Raw genomic sequence first — 19,756 nt, forward strand, 5'->3', positions numbered from 1 at the left:
ATGTACATGCACGTAAAAAATTAGAATTTTTGTTATCTCAGTGTTGCCATACTTTGAATGTGTAAAATGTAAACAAAAGACATGTGTTAGAAATGCAGAGTTGGCATTTTGTTATGTCCTAGAGTTACTACCAACACAATAGTATATTGTTACGTTTTTACCTTTTAAATAAACCGGATACCTTTGATTTCAAATGTAACAACTCTTTATTTATTAAAATTTATACAACGAATGTTTAAATAGTCACTATGTGTTTTTATACAAATGCACGTATATAATTCGCACATATAAATTAAACATTATAATTAGAAGACAGTTGATAAATTATTTTACCTATTTATATACACAGTGTCATATTCTAGAATCTTCATGAATTATCTAACAGACAAAACTAGAAGGGTTCATTTATAGGTCTTTCTTCAGTCTTAATATTCATGTTACCTGCTTTGACAGTTAATTTTAGCAGCACTGTGCTGCCAAGTATTTACTTATAACAATGTATACAAAAGCTGTTGGATGTGAAAACTCGTGTTAAAATCGTTAAATTCCATTGATAGTGCTAGTTGAGGAATTAAATAGATAAATAATTTTCATTAAATTTGTAGTAGATTTTAAAAATGAAGCAATTCAGTTATGAAAAATTAATTCTATTAAAATAATGTGTACGCTAATTTGGATTATTTTGGTACCGGTATTTTAGCGGTTGTTGTTGTTGTAACAGCTTAAACTACACAATTTTCTAATCTGGGGATTCTGCATCGGGGTCAAGGCCAAGAAATTGTGCTACTTCAACGGGGTTGGTCCACAAATCCATTGGGTTAAGTGAAGTAGGATTAGTTGGGCAGATGAATATGTGGGGGTACCATGGGGACCCCCACATGGATCAACAGGCATTGAGCCTGTTGATCCATCCCTACCTCAGTTGTGCCAGAGCTACTATTGTTTTCCGCTTCAGATTTTCTCCGATTCTGCTAAGGGCGGTAGGCGACCTCCAAGTACATAATTCATGCGGTATCCTGTAACCGCGGCATTGATGTTGTCTCTTATGAACAGGGCAACCAAAAATATGCTCTAAAAAAATATGCACTTAAAAACGAAAAATATGCTCTTAAAATATAAAAAATATGCACTTAAAAATAGTTGGTTATTGTTTGATTTCAAAATTTCATTAAAAAAATATATATGAAGTAAATAAAATATTGAGCTCATAAATTAAAATTGGTTATTATAGGATTAAATATCGATTTTAGGGAATTTAGCACTACATGAAAATAGTTATATTCAATTCATTTTATTATATTTAGAAATAAATTACTATGTGTTTACTTAAGTTTTATAATTTTTTTACTAAATCTTTGTTTTAGATTTCCGAGTTTCTTAGACAATCATAATCAATTGATTTGTCTCATCTTTTAAACTGCTTAATACTTCAAACTTTTTTTTAGTAATTAGTGGCATAATATTTTACATTCTCAATGCATGTGTCCCAATGTTTATAAGATCCCTACTGAGGATGTACCCAATAAGTTTCTTCAAATGTTTCTATTCTATATGAAGCTTTAAAAGCTTTTTTATCATTTGAATAATGTTTCAAAAACTCTGTGAATAGCGTGTAATTTTTTGGTAAAAATTGCAAATGATTTTGGAGCATTCATCATGTATCTAGATTAACATCTGAATTCGGCTTCTAAAATTTATATGGAATTATAAAAGAGCCTTACAATAGTGGAATGATTAGTTCTATTTAAGAATGCGACAATTAAAAGAACTAATTGTTCAAGTTTTATCACTGGGACTCAAAATACCGTGACATTTCCTATGTTTCTTCCTTTCTCATCCATTGTATCGTTTATTGATATCCACGTATATTCTTTTTTAACGATTTCTTAATAATTTGTTTTACAAGTTGTGTAAATATATCAACGGGATTTGAACGCGAGATTTTCGATAGATCTTAATATTCTGAACGTCTGTTGAATACTTGTTTAATTTTACATTAGTGGTAAACTATTAATGCCCAAACTGTCTCAATCACAAGCTGACTAAAATTCCTTTTTTTAAATGTATCCAACAATTTTTTAAGAAGTTGCGCATAATAACATACAATTTTGGAATTTTCTTTTAATTTTTTAAGTATTTTTACTATTTGTTAAATTTTAATATTTGTGTGTATATTTTTAATTTAATTGAAATATATGAAAACTAAACTCCCTTAAATCAACGAAAACTCTGTGAATATAAGCGATTATGGGTACTCTATTTTTTATTTAAGTAACTTAGGCCAATTATCATTGGACCTTAACAAAATAGTAAAATAAAATTATATAAGGAAAATAAAATAATGAAAAATAAAAGAAAATATCCAACAAAAATATGCAGTTATGAGTTAAATATGCAAAAATATGCTATAAAACGCAAAATATGCTAAAATATGCAGTAAAGGGCAAAATATGCAAAAATATGCGCTAACAAATCGATGCCAAAATTCTTAAAATTGTCTGAAACGGATAAATACTAACTCATATGTTTATACGACGCACAGCAAAAAATATGATATTGCATATTTTTGGTTGCCCTGCTTATGAATGTCGTTCAAAGCTGACGTATACAAAATGCAGTTCAATAGATCCTGCATATACCTTTGTATGCTTAACTCATATACACGAAGATCCTTCCTGAAAAGCCTCGGGGGATGATTCAGCTGTGTGATGTTGAAGCTGGGATGACATCCCAGTAGGAACTGTATCAACAACATGGCCTTGTGTTTCTTTACTGGAAAACCTTCGTTTTGTCGTGTAGATGGTGTTCCGAGGTAATTTGAATGCAGCCTGTGACAGTCCTTAAGGCATCATTGATTATTTCTTTACTGGGTATCAATCAGCGAAGTTGACCACTGACCAACAAATCGTATTGTAGTTAGCCAACTAGGTTTCTTTATGCATGATTCTCAAAGCGATAGCCGGCATGTACGTGATTGCATTGGCATAAGCTAAGAAAGTAAATAGGCTGTAAAAGGTGACCCCAAACATATTTGGGTGGTGCACTGTCGGAATTTGTGCTCCATCAACTACGATGGCAAGATTGAGATTTACATTCCTCATTCGTCCAGGTGGTAAAGACCCCTTTCACATTAGGCAATTTAGATGCGCAATTTTTGTGTTTATATATGTGAGAGGCAAGGTCGGGATAAGGAGATGATAATTTTTCAAGTTGTTTTATTGTTGCGCAAGAGACTAGCGTTTCGAATCGGTAGCCAACCTTGATTAAAATGATGTAAACTTTCAAACAGAATTTGTTTGAATACACCTTGAAATGGTTTCTATTGACAGAATTTTATACTTTTATAAGTCGTGTTAAAGTACAAAACGCTGTCAAAAGTTACCAATTGTTATCGATATCGACGAAACATATACCATTTTTTGACTCAATATTGACGACGATGTCGACAACGCCAAATAGAATAAGGCTGCTCGTTTACAAAAATGACTAGACAAGCAAGGGTGTGTCCGAATATACATATATTTTTTTAGTTGGAAAATGTAAAGGGATTTAGTGAGCATATGTAGAAATCCTTGGTGGCATAGAAAGTATTTTTTGAGACTTCAACTTCCAGAAATTTTCCAAACATGTTATCAAGAGACCTATATAGATGATTTGTAGAATTAAAATCAGGGACCCGAAATAACTGTTATTTTTTTTTAAATAAGCAATTGGTTATAGAAAAAATAACTGCAAAAAAATAGGTCCCGTAATAACAATTAAAAATAACTCAAAAAAATTTTAGTCTATGATAACCATTATGAAAAATTTTAATTTTTTTAGGTCTTTGATAACCATTATGAAAGATTTTTATTTATTTCGGTCTCTGATAACCATTATGAAAGATTTTTATTTTTTTGGTCTTCAATAACCATTATGAATGATTTTTATTTTTATGGTCTTTGATAACCATTATAAAAAAATTTAATTTTTTTGGTCTTCGATAGACTACAGCCATTACAAATATTTATACCCTACACCACCATAGTGATATAGCGTATAGTGCCCCAAGGACGAAGTCTATTGAATTTGGTTAAAATCGGTCTATTATTTCTCCTAGCCCCCAAACGATTGTCCTATCTGAAAATAGATAATCCCTCATAAATATCTTAGTTATATAGATATCCAAACCAAATTCAGCACAAATAAGTTTTATATAAGCCGAACTCTCACTACTAAATTTTGTGACGATTGGTCCATAATTAGTCATAGCTCCCATACAAGGCCCACTTCCGAAAAGCATTTTAACGAGTATAGATTTCTTAAAAATTTTGGTATTCAAATAAAATTTAGCACAAATAACTTTCATATATACAGAAGACTTGTCACTTAATTTTATGCCGATTGGTTCATAATTAGTCATAGCTATCACATATTGCACATTTTAAAAGAAAACTGTTTATAATCATAAATATTCTTGATTCTTATAAAATTTTAAAATACAAGAAAACCAGGTCCATGCGACCAAAAAACTTTGTTGGTACTCATAATGTTTACGGAAGACCAAAAAAATAAAAACCTTTAATAATAGTTATCAAAGACCTAAAAAATAAAAATATTTTATAATGGTTATTGAAGACCAAAAAAAATAAAAATCTTTTATAATGGTTATTAAAGACCTAAAAAAATAAAAATCTTTCATAATAGTTATTGAAGACCAAATGAAATAAAAATCGTTTATAATGGTTACCAAAGACCAAAATAATATTGGTTATTTTTAACTGTTATTCAGGGACCATTTTTCAAAAATTCTTGATAAACAATTATTTCAGGATTTTTTCCAATATTGGTTATAACAGTTATGTCCCTGATTAAAATATTCGTAGGTAATTATTGTATTCTGGTCCGATATCGTCACTTCCAATACGATTAAGTGGTACTTTACAAATACGATTGTGATTGTATGAAGGGAAGTAATTTTCTTTTAAATTGCTCAGTACCATATTTTATGCGCACTCTTCAGTTACTTTCAATCAGAATTCATTAGTTCTTGCAGTTTTCTTTAAATAAAACGCACATTTACTTCATAAATTGTGAGTGTTTTTTCAAACGCATTTATTAAAATTAGTTAAATTTACTATGAATATATTTCAAATATAGAATAAATACAATATCTAATAACTTAAAACAATAATAAAAAATAAAGAAATTCTTTACAAACAAAGTACTTGTACATTGTCTTTACTTCGATACGGTAAGCAGAAGAAAAAAGTTTAAAACTTATCGCCGAGAAACGTTTTTTTATCATTTACTGTTTCACAAATTTAATTGTTTTAGCAATACTTTAGTTGGTTGTTTTAGATTTAGTTGTTTGCTTTTTGTATTCAATACAAAATAATTTTTGGTTTTTGCTTAATTTTTGTTTGTTTGTTTAGGAAATTGATGCCACAATACCTGAGTTAAAACTAGATTTTTTGGTTTGTCATTTACTTCGTTAGTTAATAATGTTGTTGATCGTGTAAAGCTGAATCCACTTAATTTTGCTTTTTAGAATTGATGGCCTTAGCTTCCTGGCTAAGTTTAGTATATTCTGATTGCATTATATTTCTAGTTTTATCGATTATTGCATCCATATCGTCTTTTGTGCTGCCAGCTGTAGGAATTTCGGGTAAAATATTAATAATGGCGTGACCTGACCGGAAGGTTTTCTCTTCGCTATTTAAGAACCAATATTTGGAGATAATCACTGGTTGTATGGGGCACTGACTCTGGAGGGCAATGTGGAAGGAACCTTTCTTAAAAGGCAACAAGGTTTCATTGGAATTACGTGTACCTTCGGGGAAGAGTAATAATTTACAACCCCTTTCGTTTATGGCTTTTGATTCTTTCTGCAGAGCATTTATGGAGTCTGATTTACGAGATCGGTTAATGAATAATGTACCCCAAAGCCAGGAACCAAAACCGAAAAAGGGTAGATATAAAACTTCTCTCTTAGAAACAACTGTAGCACGACCAATTACCGGCCACAGATAAGCCAAAACTGTAAATATAATGAAAAATAAAAACAATATAATAAACAATTATTCAAATACTTATGTATACTAAAGACAGTTGTCTTTATACTAAAGACATAAGTTTTGTCTTTATACTAAAGACATAAGTTTTGTCTTTATACTAAAGACAGTTTTGTCTTTATACTAAAGACAGTTTTGTCTTTATACTAAAGACAGTTTTGTCTTTATACTAAAGACAGTCTTGTCTTTATACTAAAGACAATTTTGTCTTTATACTAAAGACAGTTTTGTCTTTATACTAAAGACAGATTTGTCTTTATACTAAAGACAGTTTTGTCTTTATACTAAAGACAGTTTTGTCTTTATACTAAAGACAGTTTTGTCTTTATACTAAAGACAGTTTTGTCTTTATACTAAAGACAGTTTTGTCTTTATACTAAAGACAGTTTTGTCTTTATACTAAATACAGTTTTGTCTTTATACTAAAGACAGTTTTGTCTTTATACTAAAGCCAAGTTGTTTTTATACTAAAGCCAAGTTGTTTTTATACTAAAGCCAAGTTGTCTTTATACTAAAGCCAAGTTGTCTTTATTCTAAAGCCAAGTTGTTTTTATACTATTAGCCAAGTTGTCTTTATACTAAAGGCACTTGTCTTTATACTAAAGCCAAGTTGTCTTTATACTAAAGCCAAGTTGTCTTTATACTAAAGCCAAGTTGTCTTTATACTAAAGCCAAGTTGTCTTTATACTAAAGCCAAGTTGTCTTTATACTAAATATAGGTGCCTTTATACTAAAGAGACTTGTCTTTCTAAAACAACTATATTTGTTCAATATAATAAACAATTCATTTATATTTTTTTGTTTTCTATTCTTACCTAAAAGATCTAAAGCACTTTGATGATTTAGTAAAACTACACTACCAGAATTTTTGCGTATATTTTCTAGCCCCCTGACTTCCATTGTTACGCCTAAGCCTTTACAAAGCTGTCGACAAGCCCAGGCGGGAGCACTAGTTATTTAAAAAGAAATGATATAAATTAATAAATCAATATAAGTTATTGTTTCAGTTTGTTAAACTTACAATCCATTTTTATAATCTCTTGGTCTAAATATCATAAATGGTATACAAATAAGTACAATGGCTCCTGAACCAATTAAAAATATGGCCATTTTCAGCTGATATGGTGCCTTATTGGAAAAACTCATAAGGAGCGCCACTAAACAGGCGAGCCCTATCATTTCACAAAAACAGGCCATTTTTGTTGGACAAATCTGCAAGAAAAATTAAAGAAGGTAAGAAGTAAATTCAGTATTATTTATAATTTTATAAAGTTTTAAGTATTTTTGATTCAGAGTGAGTTCAATATTAATAGATATTTGAAATTTTGCATTTGCAATGTTGCAAGACATTTCGAACTTAATACAGAACTCCGTTATTAATTTTCCAAAATCAGATAACTTTTATGTTCAATACCAAATTACGTTAAATATATATTTAGTTATTAATTAAACAACTATAATATTAGGGATTTGTTATTGGACTTTCTACATAAATATTTTTTGCTATATAGATATTTTTGTAGATAAGCAACCTAATGGAACTTACCTACCTATATAAACTCATAATTCTTTCATGTCTAGCAACCAAATGTATTTAGTTGTCTTGTTTTTTTTTTAATTTAAAGTACATATTTGATATCATGTTATGGTATAATAAATACAAAGTTATAACTTCCTAAGTAGTCCCTCTTCATAGAAATGCAAATAATACAATTATACGTTTATATATCTAATGGCTTGATAACATTTCCCTTAAGTCCATTTAAATTGAAACACACACTTACCCAAACACTCGTAAAATAATACTCAGCGTAATTGAATTAAATGCAGTTTGAAATTATAATAATTTGAAAAAATAATAAAGGAGGGAATTTGTTTTGGGGGATAAGTGACATAATTGACATTGTTCAATGAAAAATGCGAAGGTTACTACTAATGTTTTGAGAAAAGTACAATTAAAAATTGTAACTGATAAAGTTATCATCGAAAATAACGTTTTGTTCGGTTCTAAATCGAGCTACTCTAATCTTCTATATACATCTTCTTCTATATATATAAAAATGAAATGGTCCATATATGTAATGTCATCACGTGAGAACGACTGGAGCGATTTGGCTGATTTTTTTTATTCAATTCGAAATTTTTAGGAGATGGTTTGTAATGAAAAAAATTCCAGGTAAAACTCGGATTTTTTTTTCGAGTCCAGTCAACTGTAATAAAAAAGCTCCCTAAAGTATGCAGTACAAATTTAGATATTTTATTTGCAAATAAATAAGAACAGGCAGGTTTATGTGAGTTGGCGGTCATCTAGTTTTTTAGTATAATCATATCCACTCGGCAATCCTATGGAAACCAAACCAGAAAACATTTATATCACTTGCTAATATCCTGTATAGAAGCAATTAAAGGAGAGCTGCGGAAATCCAAATGCATATACATACATATGTTCATAAGCTTAATATCATTCTTGTTGAAAACCTTGGAGCGAATATAATGTTATCAACATGCCTAAGTTAAGATTAGATCCACTAAGATAGCTCTATGGGAAATTTTGAATATATATCCTAGCTATATACATTGAGTGGCGTTATACGACCAATTCTTATGTGTACCTCGATAGTATGGTGGACATCCTGAAGAAAGTTAATATAAAACTTCTTAAAACAACTAATAGTGCTGTATTCCAGCTAGAATAGTCCGTTTTAATTAGGAAACTTGAACTTAAATTGTTACTGTTTTGTCTTAAAGTCTAATTATTTGCCTTTACCTCAAAATTTTAGACGATAGATTTGCTTTATCTTCTAGTTTCGGACACTTTTCATATTACCAAGGTTAGTGTTCAAATAAATTCGATTATTCAAATATATTTGTAAGTCGGAGTCAGTCAATTCAGGGAAACTTGCGGCTAATGTGTTCTTTGTGATACAAAGGAGGAACTTAATTGTCTACTATAAATTCTAGTGAAGATCAAATTATCACTTTAGGTTTTCCTAAGTAATCTACTTTATCAGAAAGTTTATTCACCAGAAGATATTTGTTTTCTGGAGTGTAGTCTATTTTAAATTGTTGTCTTCATTTCACTTTAGGGACAAGTAACTACATATATATAATTAAAACAAGTAAGAGAGCTATATTCGGCTGTGCCGAATCTTATATACCCTTCACTAAATTATGCTTCAAATTACAAATTTTAAATATTTTTAGGTAAAAAAAATTTATTTTTTTTTCCAAAGTTGTTTTTTTAATTTTTTGCCAAAAAAAATTTTCGAATTGTTATTTAAATTTTTTTATACAAGTGGTGAATGAGGGTATATATAAGTTTGTCATTCCGTGTGTAACATTGAGAAATATTCATCTGAGACCCAACAAAGTATATATTTTCTTGATCCTTATGAAATTCTAAGTCGATTGAGCCATGTCCGTCTGTCTGTCCATCTGTCCGTCTGTGTGTCTGTGTAAAACACGCTCACGTCCAAAATACGCAAACAAAATTTGTAGACTTGCAAAAAATATGTTTATTGTTGTCCTAAGCAGTTTGGTATTGCAAATCAGCAAAATCGGTTCAGTAGAACCAGAGCTATGAACCAAAATGTGAGACAACCTAAAAAAAATTTACAATTTTCACATATTTTCGGTTATTTGTGTAAATATATTGCAGATAATACCATAAAACTTTACACACGTCATTTTTATAATAAAAGGACTAACTCTGATGAAAATTATAAGAATCGGTTCATGATTTCTCCTAACCCCCATACAAATTTCTTCCCGAAATATGGTTCTATGGTCTATAAATGCCTTCAGAATTGCAGTATCCATACAAAATTCAGCAAAAATAAGTTTCGTGCTAAAAGAAATCACAACACTAAATTTTTTGTGGATCGGCCCATATTTGACCATAGCCCCCATATAAAGTTCACTTCCGAAAATCACTTAAATTAGCATAAATATCTTATAAATATCGCTATTAAGTTGAAATTCGTCATAAATAATCCCCATACTTACCAAAATCGCTATACCTATTTCTATGATTGGCCTATAATTGGTTATAGCTCCCATATATATTAACCTAAAAAATATGTATGCAGGTGGAGGGTATTTAAGATTCGGCAAAGCCGAATATACCGTTCTAACTTGTTTTATTTTAAGTTTTAAAATTCTTTTTTTTTAAATTTAAAATTTTTTTAATTTTAAACAAATATTTTTTCCTATTTTGACCCATTGTGGGTCCAACTTACTATGGTCTTATATAGTACGTCGTTACAAATGTCTTTGAAATATCTATTATTAGATATCCATATTGTCTATATTAATGACTTAGTAATCCAGGTATAGCTCAAAAATCGAGCTGATTTTGCTGATTTTGCTGATTTTAAATAGGAAACTTCTCGAAAGCATGTCTGACAGAATTATTGAAGATTTGGATCCCGAGGATATCTGGGGTCTTCAGAAAATTGATTTCAACAGACAGACGGACATGGCTTAATCGATTCCGCTATCTATAAGGATCTAGAATATATACATTTATACATATATCCCTGTCCCTGTGAGTTTGAAAATAATTTTGTTTTTTGTTCAGATTCGAGTTATTTGACTGACGACAAGTAATCTACAGTGGAGCAAATTGTAATTTGACTAATACTTCGTTCCAAGGTTAGCCACCATTATTTTCTTCTCATTTTTGTCTCTTTTTACTGTACCAAGGGTGTGTTTAAATAATCGCGAGATTATTTAAACGGAGTTCTTGACCGATCCGATTTCATATCGATCGGAAGACATCGGTTTCAAAAGTTGGGTCACTTGAGATGAAACCCCCTATATATTGAAGTCTCTAATTTTACATTAGTACAATAAATGTTTACTGTATGCCTTCAATTAAATATCCCTAAATGTTCAAATCAATTTTTTAAACAAACAATTGCTATTTAGATTAATTTAAATATTAAATATAATTACAAGTAGTATACTTAGTTGTAGCATGTCAAACATTTTAATGAGCAATAAATGTTGGCAAATTAAATTAAGCTTATCTTAAAAATAATTCCATAATTATATGTTTAAACCGTTTTTATTAAATACACTAAAAAATCAATAGCTTTTTCGAAATGCCGACACATTTATAATTGCTACAATTAATCAATATCAATGTTATGCGATCACTATCAAATGTTGCTGATGTCAAAACTTCTAATTTCTTTTTATCGTTTCTAAGCTATAAAAAAGAAAACATTAAATAATACTATTACTTTAATCAAGTCTTGCACATAAAAATAGAAAAGCAAAGAAAATTAATCTAATAAATATAAAAGAAAAACAAATCGTTAACAATTTGAGGTTTATTGTACTCGTACTGCTTAGTACTCTGGTACTAGTTAGCATTAGTACTTACTAATACACTTTTGGTATGTGTTTTAATCATGTAAGGAGTGAGATCGAAAAATTCTTAACACACGTTTTTCATTACATTTTTTAACCCAAGTATTATTTGAATTTTTTTTTGATCAAGTTACCTTTGAAAAACATGTCAGTTATTATGTGTAATGTCAATTATATTAATTTTTTTGTTAATCTGATTAAAATGAGTGACCAGAAAAAAGTGCGTACTGAAATTATTAAATATTTTCAACAAAACCCAACTTGGTCTTACAAAAAGTTGGCCAAGCATACAAAGGTCTGCCGTCAAACTGTTTCCAATGTTATTAAACAGTACCGGGAGAACTTGTCAGTTGATAGAAAACCTGGTTCAGGTAGAAGGAATGGTCCACATGATGTTTCTAAAGCCAAAAAAATAGAACGCATTTTCAAAAGAGCTCCCAACACATCCGGTAGGAAAGCAGCCCGGTTAGCTCAGTGCTCGGACTATTTGGTACGAAAAGTTAAAGCTAATGCAGGTTTAAAAACATACAAGGCTCAAAAAGTTCCTGACAGGAACGCTACTAAAAATTTAGAGGCCAAAAACAGAGCACGGAAATTGAAGTCAAGTTTTATAAAAAAATATTCTTGCTGCATAATGGATGACGAAACGTATGTTCTGGCAGATTTTTCGCAACTTCCAGGTCAAAAATTTTATGTTGCTGATGCTCGAGGGAATGTTGAAGAAAAGTTTAGGACCCAAAAGCAGACAAAATTTCCCAGAAAGTTCTTGGTATGGCAAGCAATATGCAGTTGCGGCAAAAGAAGCCACTCATTTGTTACAACGGGCTCTATAAATACCGAAATTTACATCAAGGAATGTTTACAAAAAAGGCTGCTTCCATTCATAAGACTTCATAATGTGTCCACTTATTTTTGGCCTGACTTGGCATCCTGTCACTATGGCAAACAAGCCCTTGAGTGGTACAAGAACAATAATGTGGTATTTGTACCAAGAGAGGCAAATCCTCCAAACTGCCCGGAGCTAAGGCCAGTGGAGAGATATTGGGCTCTTGTTAAAAGAGAATTGAAGAGTACAAAAAAGGTGTCCAAAAGTGTGGTAGATTTTAAACGGAGATGGACTACATGTGCGAGCAAAGTGACAGAAAGCACTATAAAAACGTTAATGGAAGGGTTTCCGAAAAAGGTTCAAAATTTCATCACTAGTGATTAAAACTATAAAAATAATTTTTTTTGTAAATTGTAATAATAATTTCAATCAAATAAAAAAAAAATTAAAGCTGTAAGTTTAGTGGTTTCTTTTTTATAAACATATATGTATGTTAAGAATTTTTCGATCTCACTCCTTATACTCGTGCTTGAACATGTTATACATTTTATATTAAAGTTTTTTGACGTAATGCATTATTTTTAAGTTGAAATGATATGATTACAACTATATGCAGAAATTCTTCTACATATTAGACTGCACAATGGAAAATATTGCAAACAGATATATTAATAAATTGTTGTGTTTTTCAATACATACCAGCAGGAATGCTACTTAGTTAAAGAAAAATATTGGCGTAACCCTAGTACAAGTAAAACTGAAAGTTTTATATAGAAACAAACAATTTTAATAATTTTAGCGATTAAATTAAACGAATTTACTACTTATAAGATTAGTTTATTTATCATTTATGGCAAACAACTCAAGGTAATAAAACGACATTCTGTTATCGATGTTATTATCTTACTGATATTATTATATCTTTATAGTTCCTAGAAATGAATATACATACATAAATATGTGCATATTTAAACCCAAAGATGCTACCACATAATGAAATGTTAGACGTTAAGACAATTCGTACAAATAAAGGGTATCAAATGAACTGTTATACTGCGCTCAGATATTGACATTTATGATCAATATACTCTGGAAAATTATCATGAACATATTGACGCTACCAAATTATCAAAATTTACTTTGAAAATCTGTCATCGATTCGCGCAACTTTTAAACGATTGTTTTATCGCAAAATGTTTTCAGCGATGAGGGTAATTTTTGGCTTAACTGGTGTGTTAATAAACGAAATTGCGGTACATGGAGTGAGACCAATCCACAACAGACCATAAAGACTCCATTACATCCAGAAAAATGCTTTGTTTGGTGCGGCATCATCGGACCTTATTTCTTCAAAAATTAAGCCGGAGTTTGGGATACGGTCAATGGAGATCTTTACCGTGATCAATCATTCTTTATTTTAAAATATGGATGGCATTGATCCGGGCGAGATGTGGTTTCAACATGATGGCGCTATGTGCCATCGATTTATTGAAATAATAATTTTGCGATAACTTGATTTTGAAAAATGGACCTGTCAAATCGCACGACCTTTTAGGCCATTTGACAGGTCCATTTATCAAAATCAAGATATCGCAAATGGAGTCTTTATTTTCTGTTGTGGAATAAAAGGTCGTGCGATTTGATACTTCTCGATTATTATCTGTGGGGCAAGGTGAAGTCTCTGGTTCGTTATACGGCCAGAAATTTTCGAAAATGTTAACAGCGGAGCTGCATTTTCCAATTTTTGATGCCGTTTTAAAAAAACAAAAAATACGAAATTTTGCTAAAAAAAAATTTTTGACAAAAAAATTTACATATATTTTTCTAAAACGACTGCACAGATTAAAAAAAAAGTTTCAGCTTTTCTTAAAGGCAATTTTATTGCGGAATTTCGGTTTTTCTAGTTTATTCAATAAGCGACCTCCTCCATTTTCGAAATAACAGTATATCTCTAAAACAAGAGCTATGCTAAAAAAAAGATTAGCTCCACTGGATTCACCGTATTCGAATTAGATTTATCCACCGTGTGCCCCGCTTGACAGTTTTTTCAACTAGCACAGTGTTTTTATAAGAATGTTCAATTCATTTTCTGGGGGAGACCTTGTATGTGGACTAGGGAAAATGTTGTCCGATTTTCGCCATACCTTAAAGTATAATTTTAGAGTAAATAGAACTAATTTGGGCAAAATTTTAACAGGATTGCCGCATAAACAACATATTAATGCCTGGTCAAACAGTATTCCGGGGGGAGATTTATTTTGGGGCAAGGTAAAATCATGGACCGATATTGCATATTTTCAATACCAAACAAACCTTATCAACATATATGTTGGTAGAGTATTCGTTTGGGCCCTATCGTATTTTAAACAGACAGACGGCCGGACATAGCAAGATTGTCTTAGAATCTTATACGGACTATAGCTAAATCAAGCCCAGGTGACAAATAGTAAACAATTTAACAGAATTTAGGGAAGAAATGTGATGAATATTAATGTTTGAATAATTTACAAAACGAAAATTATCGTTTTGTTTTCGAATTCGATTTCCATCACATAACTCAATAATTTTAGTACAATCAATGGGACCATAGACACATATTAATAGTAGATATTTTCCGATATTTAAGAATTAAAAGGCGTGTCAACATTAACGTTTAATATTTTTGATGTCGTTTTGTATATTATCCTAAATCCGATATACAAATCGAACAACGGATGTACATATAATATGAATTTGACGAATTTAGACTTGGAGGTTATTTTTTTATTTTATTGATAGGTTTATAAACATAAAATTTCTTATATTTTTTTTTAACTTCCAGAAATTCTACATAGTGGTACTTTAAACAGCAATTCGTGAATATTTAGGCATGTGTTGAACTAACTTCGTTGATGAAGTAGCGAGTTAAATTGCTATAAAATTCCATTCCCTCATTCAATTGTATCAACATGTTTGAAATTACAACATAAATAATACCTTGTTGTAATAAATTATTTATTATGCGTTTTAAATTCAGTTGTGGTATTTTTGCACAAAATTTCTGGTTTCCCACCAAATTATTTGCCAGTGGCATGTAAGTATCAATTCTTTCTTTTCTAATCCCAGCGGGAAAAAGATGCAGTAAAGAGGCCTTCCTATAGGCCTTATTTTGCAGACACAATGACACCAAGCCGCATTGTTAAATCTTTTAAATTTTACACAGCGTGTCATTATGAGCCAAGGCCATGCATATTCGCTTCTGTTACAGCGCTCATAGAAGGATTACTTAAGAAGGCATATTAGAAGGTCTTCCGTTGAAGGTCTGTAATGCCTCACAGAATGTCTACATAGGAGCCTAATTAAAGGACTGCTGAATCAAGCCATTAAAGATGGTTTTTAGAGAAAATATTCTTAATGAGTTCAGCATAAAACCTAAAGAATGTACTTTAAAGTCTCACGTGTGAAGTTTTATGTATAAAAAACTACTTCACGCGAACTTCAAAGACTAAATTTTTTAGAAGATTTTGTTCCTTCTTCTGGTTTCGCGTAATGATTTATAATAAAGAGCGCAAAATAAATTTTATTATAGAGAGAGAACATATAGGAATAATTGCAAAATCAAGCATGTTTGAATTTTAAATAAATGTTTGTTAGACCTGATTTTGCAATGCAATTTTGAATGTGTATTTTCGCGGAGTAGGCAGGGTGTAACGGGTATCGGATCTTATAGAATGTGCAAACAGATATTTTAAAAGGATTACAAAGTAAAAACCTAAAATATTTCCCCGCTGGGATGCTACTACTCTTAAATGAATTCCTATAATTTATTTTTGTAGCACAACTTGTTCTGAATTATTATGTACTGCAATACCAAAAGTGTACAAAAATCACGTTTTTCCATATTATTTAACATGAATAAATAAATTATTGCACTTAGCAGCTGCAGCTAAAATTATTTTAGTTTACATATGTATGTGTTTGGTAAAATAAAACTTAATTAAATATGTGAGACGATTTATTTATATATATTCTTAAAAAAATTATAGATTTGGACAAGAAATAGTCTGTTTTGATATTCTGTTCCTTACTACAATAAAACAAGTAAGAGTGCTATATTCGGCTGTGCCGAATCTTATATACCCTTCACCAAATTATACTTGAAAATTTTAAATATTTTTAGGTAAACAAAATTACATTTTTTTTCCAGTTGTTTTTTGAATTTTTTGGAAAAAAAATTTTTTCGATTGTTATTTTAAATTTTTTTTTTTTAAATTTAAAAAATTTTTTTTTTTAAATTTAAATAAAAAAAAAAATTTTTTTTAAAATTTTAAAAATTTTTTTTTAAATTTTAAAAAATTTTTTTTTTTAAATTTTAAAATTTTTTTTTTTAAATTTTTAAAATTTTTTTTTTTTTTTTAAAAAAATTCGGGTTCAAAATTTTTTTCCCGATTTTGACCCATTGTAGGTCCAACTTACTATGGTCTTATATACGTCGTTGCAAATGTCTTTGAAATATCTATCATTAGATATCCATATTGTCTATTAATGTCTTAGTAATCCAGATATATGTAAAAAATAGGTCAAAAATAGAGGTTGTCTTGGTTTTTTCCTCATATCTCAGCCATTTGTGGACCGATTTTGCTGATTTTAAATAGCAAAATTCTCGAAAGCATGTCTGACAGAATTATTGAAGATTTGGATCCCGAAGATATCTGGGGTCTTCAGAAAACTGATTTCAACAGACAGACAGACAGACAGACAGACAGACAGACAGACAGACGGACAGACAGACAGACAGACAGACAGACAGACAGACAGACAGACGGACATGGCTTAATCGACTCCGCTATCTATAAGGATCCAGAATATATATACTTTATAGGGTCGGAAATGAAAAATGTAGAAATTACAAACGGAATGACAAACTTATATATACCCTTCTCACGAAGGTGAAGGGTATAATTAAGCCATACATCATGAAACATGGATCACATGTATGGTGACATGTATGATTATATACTTCATTTGTGGGCAACACAATTGAAAACTTCTGATATATAATTGAAAATGTGTATTTGTTCATTATTAGCAAGATTAATTTTTAAACCGATGAATTTCGGCTGTGGGAAACACAATTCAAAAAATTCATACTTATTATTGCAAATACAAGTTCTAGAATACAATTGTAGACTTTCTATGATATCGGTATGAACTTCATGGTTATGGATTGATAAATTTTTAACCAATCTTTATAACCACAGCTTATATTTTTCTTTAATTTTAAATCAGCACTCGATAAAATTTATATATTTTTTGTTGAATTTATAATGTCGTGTTTTATTAATAATTTCTTGTAATAAAACAATTCCAAAATGTCTGGAAAATTCTATTTTTATATCCACCACCAAAAAGATGGATGGTATATTGATTTCGTCATTCTGTTTTTATACCCTTCACCTTCGTGAGAAGGGTATATATAAGTTTGTCATTCCGTTTGTAATTTCCCCAATATAATTTTCCGACCCTATAAAGTATATATATTCTGGATCCTTATAGATAGCGGAATCGATTAAGCCATGTCCGTCTGTCTGTTGAAATCAATTTTCTGAAAACCCCAGATATCTTCGGGATCCAAATCTACATTAGTTCTGTCAGTCTTGCTTTCGAAGAAGAATCAGCAAAATCGGTCAACAAATCGATTTTCCTCGATTTTTGACCTATACTGGATTACTAAGTAATTAATTAATATAGACAATATGGATATCTAATGATAGATATTTCAAAGACCTTTGCAAAGACCTATCGGGTGCCCCGATAGACCAGTCGATCGTGTGCTGAACTATTAATCTGAGGGTTGCGGGTCGATTCCCTCCAGAGACTCTAGGCGGGAACGCTTCGCAGCATGTGTTTTTTTTTTGCGTCAAAATCGAAAAAAATATTTTTTAACCCAAATTTTGTTTCACAAAAAAAAATAAAAAACCAAAAAAATTAAATTTAAAAAATTTAAATAAAAATTCGAAACTTTTTTTTCCCGAAAACCGAAAAAAAACACTTTGGAAAAATAAATAAATGTTGTTTAACTAAAAATTTTTAAAAATTGTATTTTGAAGTATAATTTGGTGAAGGGTATATAAGATTCGGCACATCCGAACATAGCTCTCTTACTTGTTCCTAAACTATTTATTGTTGATCAGAAATGTTTGGTATTGAAAATGGACGAAATCGGCCAAGTAGAACCAGACAACCTCAAGTTGATATTATAAAAATCATTCCATGATTTCCCATAGCAACCATTCAAAATTATTGCCGAAATATGACTCTATGATACATAAATGTGATATCCATAGAAAATTTGGTAATGAAAATGGGCAAAATCTGATGAAGAATAAATTTTATACAATACAAAATGTAAAAAATCGGTGTCAGTATTATATTGGTGGTGGATATATAAGATTCGGCACAGCCGAATATAACACTTTTACTTGTATTTTTACCAATGAAATTTTCAAAACTCTCCCAGATAGCCAGCCATTCAATAGGTATTAGTATATTAAGTTCTTTACAGTACTGAAGTTCCCGATAAACCTAAAGGAATTAGTCATTTAATAGTCTACAGTTACTGCAATATTTACATTTGAAAATGTAAAGTTTTTTCCGTTTCCAATCTTTAAGTTTTGAAACAAGTTTCAATATTTATTTTCTCAAAGTTACCAAAAAGAAGGTTTATTCATTTAATTTTTATGTGGTACCAAGTTCTTTTTGCGTATATAATTTTACATTCGATTTTTATTAATTTTAAAACTAATAGTTCACATATTTGCAAAATTTTTATTTTATGATATCTTTAATATACAAACATTATGTTTTATTTTCTTTATAAGCTAATAGAGCCTGTAATTTAAATATATTCATTGCATTTCATTTTCATTTAAAATGATTCGTTTATAATTTTTTTTAAGATTAATGTTTAATAATTGAATAATTTTAACCACTTGCAACTCAAAATCACTTTTTATTTACATTTCAATCATCATCATTTTGTGCGATTATAATTTCTTAATTTTATTTAAATGATTTTCGTTTGTAATTCCCATTAGTTTTTTTTTTGTTTACACACAGCATTTTATTTACAACTGAGAAAATAATTTCGCAATTTTTGCTAATTTCACTTTTTTCTGTTGATTTACATTTTTAAATGTTCTTAAGGGACCTTAGGTCTTAACTTACTGGATAGAGTTGTTGTTGATTATGTATCGGCTGTTTAAACAATACTAAAATCCACCTGTTGTAGATTATTTTGAATTTGCCTGAAACTTTAGTGCCGAAACCAAAACAAAAATGTTCTTATCAACTATTACTGTATGAACGATTAATGTGTACGTTCGTTGGATTGTTTTTTGTTTGTACACTTAAAAAAATGGTTTGAAATACATAATTATTAAGGGAGTAAGTTTAACCCGAAATATCCCCGTGGGAAATTTTTGTCAATTGTTTTAAACGTACTAGTACGGTGACAGGCAAG

At 30.0% G+C, this 19,756-nt stretch overlaps 1 protein-coding gene across 2 annotated transcripts in view; it reads right to left on the minus strand.

Annotated features, from left to right (window-relative positions):
- Nucleotides 1-5,057: 5,057 nt before the first annotated feature.
- The window catches only part of Agpat2 (1-Acylglycerol-3-phosphate O-acyltransferase 2), a 79,664-nt gene continuing 64,965 nt past the window's right edge, over nucleotides 5,058-19,756 (minus strand). Inside the window, exons 1-4 of one of the 2 annotated variants that reach the window (XM_065501174.1) lie at nucleotides 19,462-19,567; nucleotides 7,075-7,265; nucleotides 6,869-7,002; nucleotides 5,058-6,019 (exon numbers count right to left, since the gene is read on the minus strand). In XM_065501174.1, the coding sequence (XP_065357246.1) occupies nucleotides 5,514-6,019; nucleotides 6,869-7,002; nucleotides 7,075-7,250 (816 nt within the window). In that variant the 5' untranslated portion in view covers nucleotides 7,251-7,265; nucleotides 19,462-19,567 and the 3' untranslated portion in view covers nucleotides 5,058-5,513. Of the gene's footprint in view, nucleotides 6,020-6,868; nucleotides 7,003-7,074; nucleotides 7,266-19,461; nucleotides 19,568-19,756 lie in introns of those variants that run through there. The other variant, XM_065501175.1, reaches the window with a different exon arrangement.

This window comes from Calliphora vicina, chromosome 2, assembly GCF_958450345.1.
Source record: "Calliphora vicina chromosome 2, idCalVici1.1, whole genome shotgun sequence".
NCBI lineage: Eukaryota > Metazoa > Arthropoda > Insecta > Diptera > Calliphoridae > Calliphora > Calliphora vicina.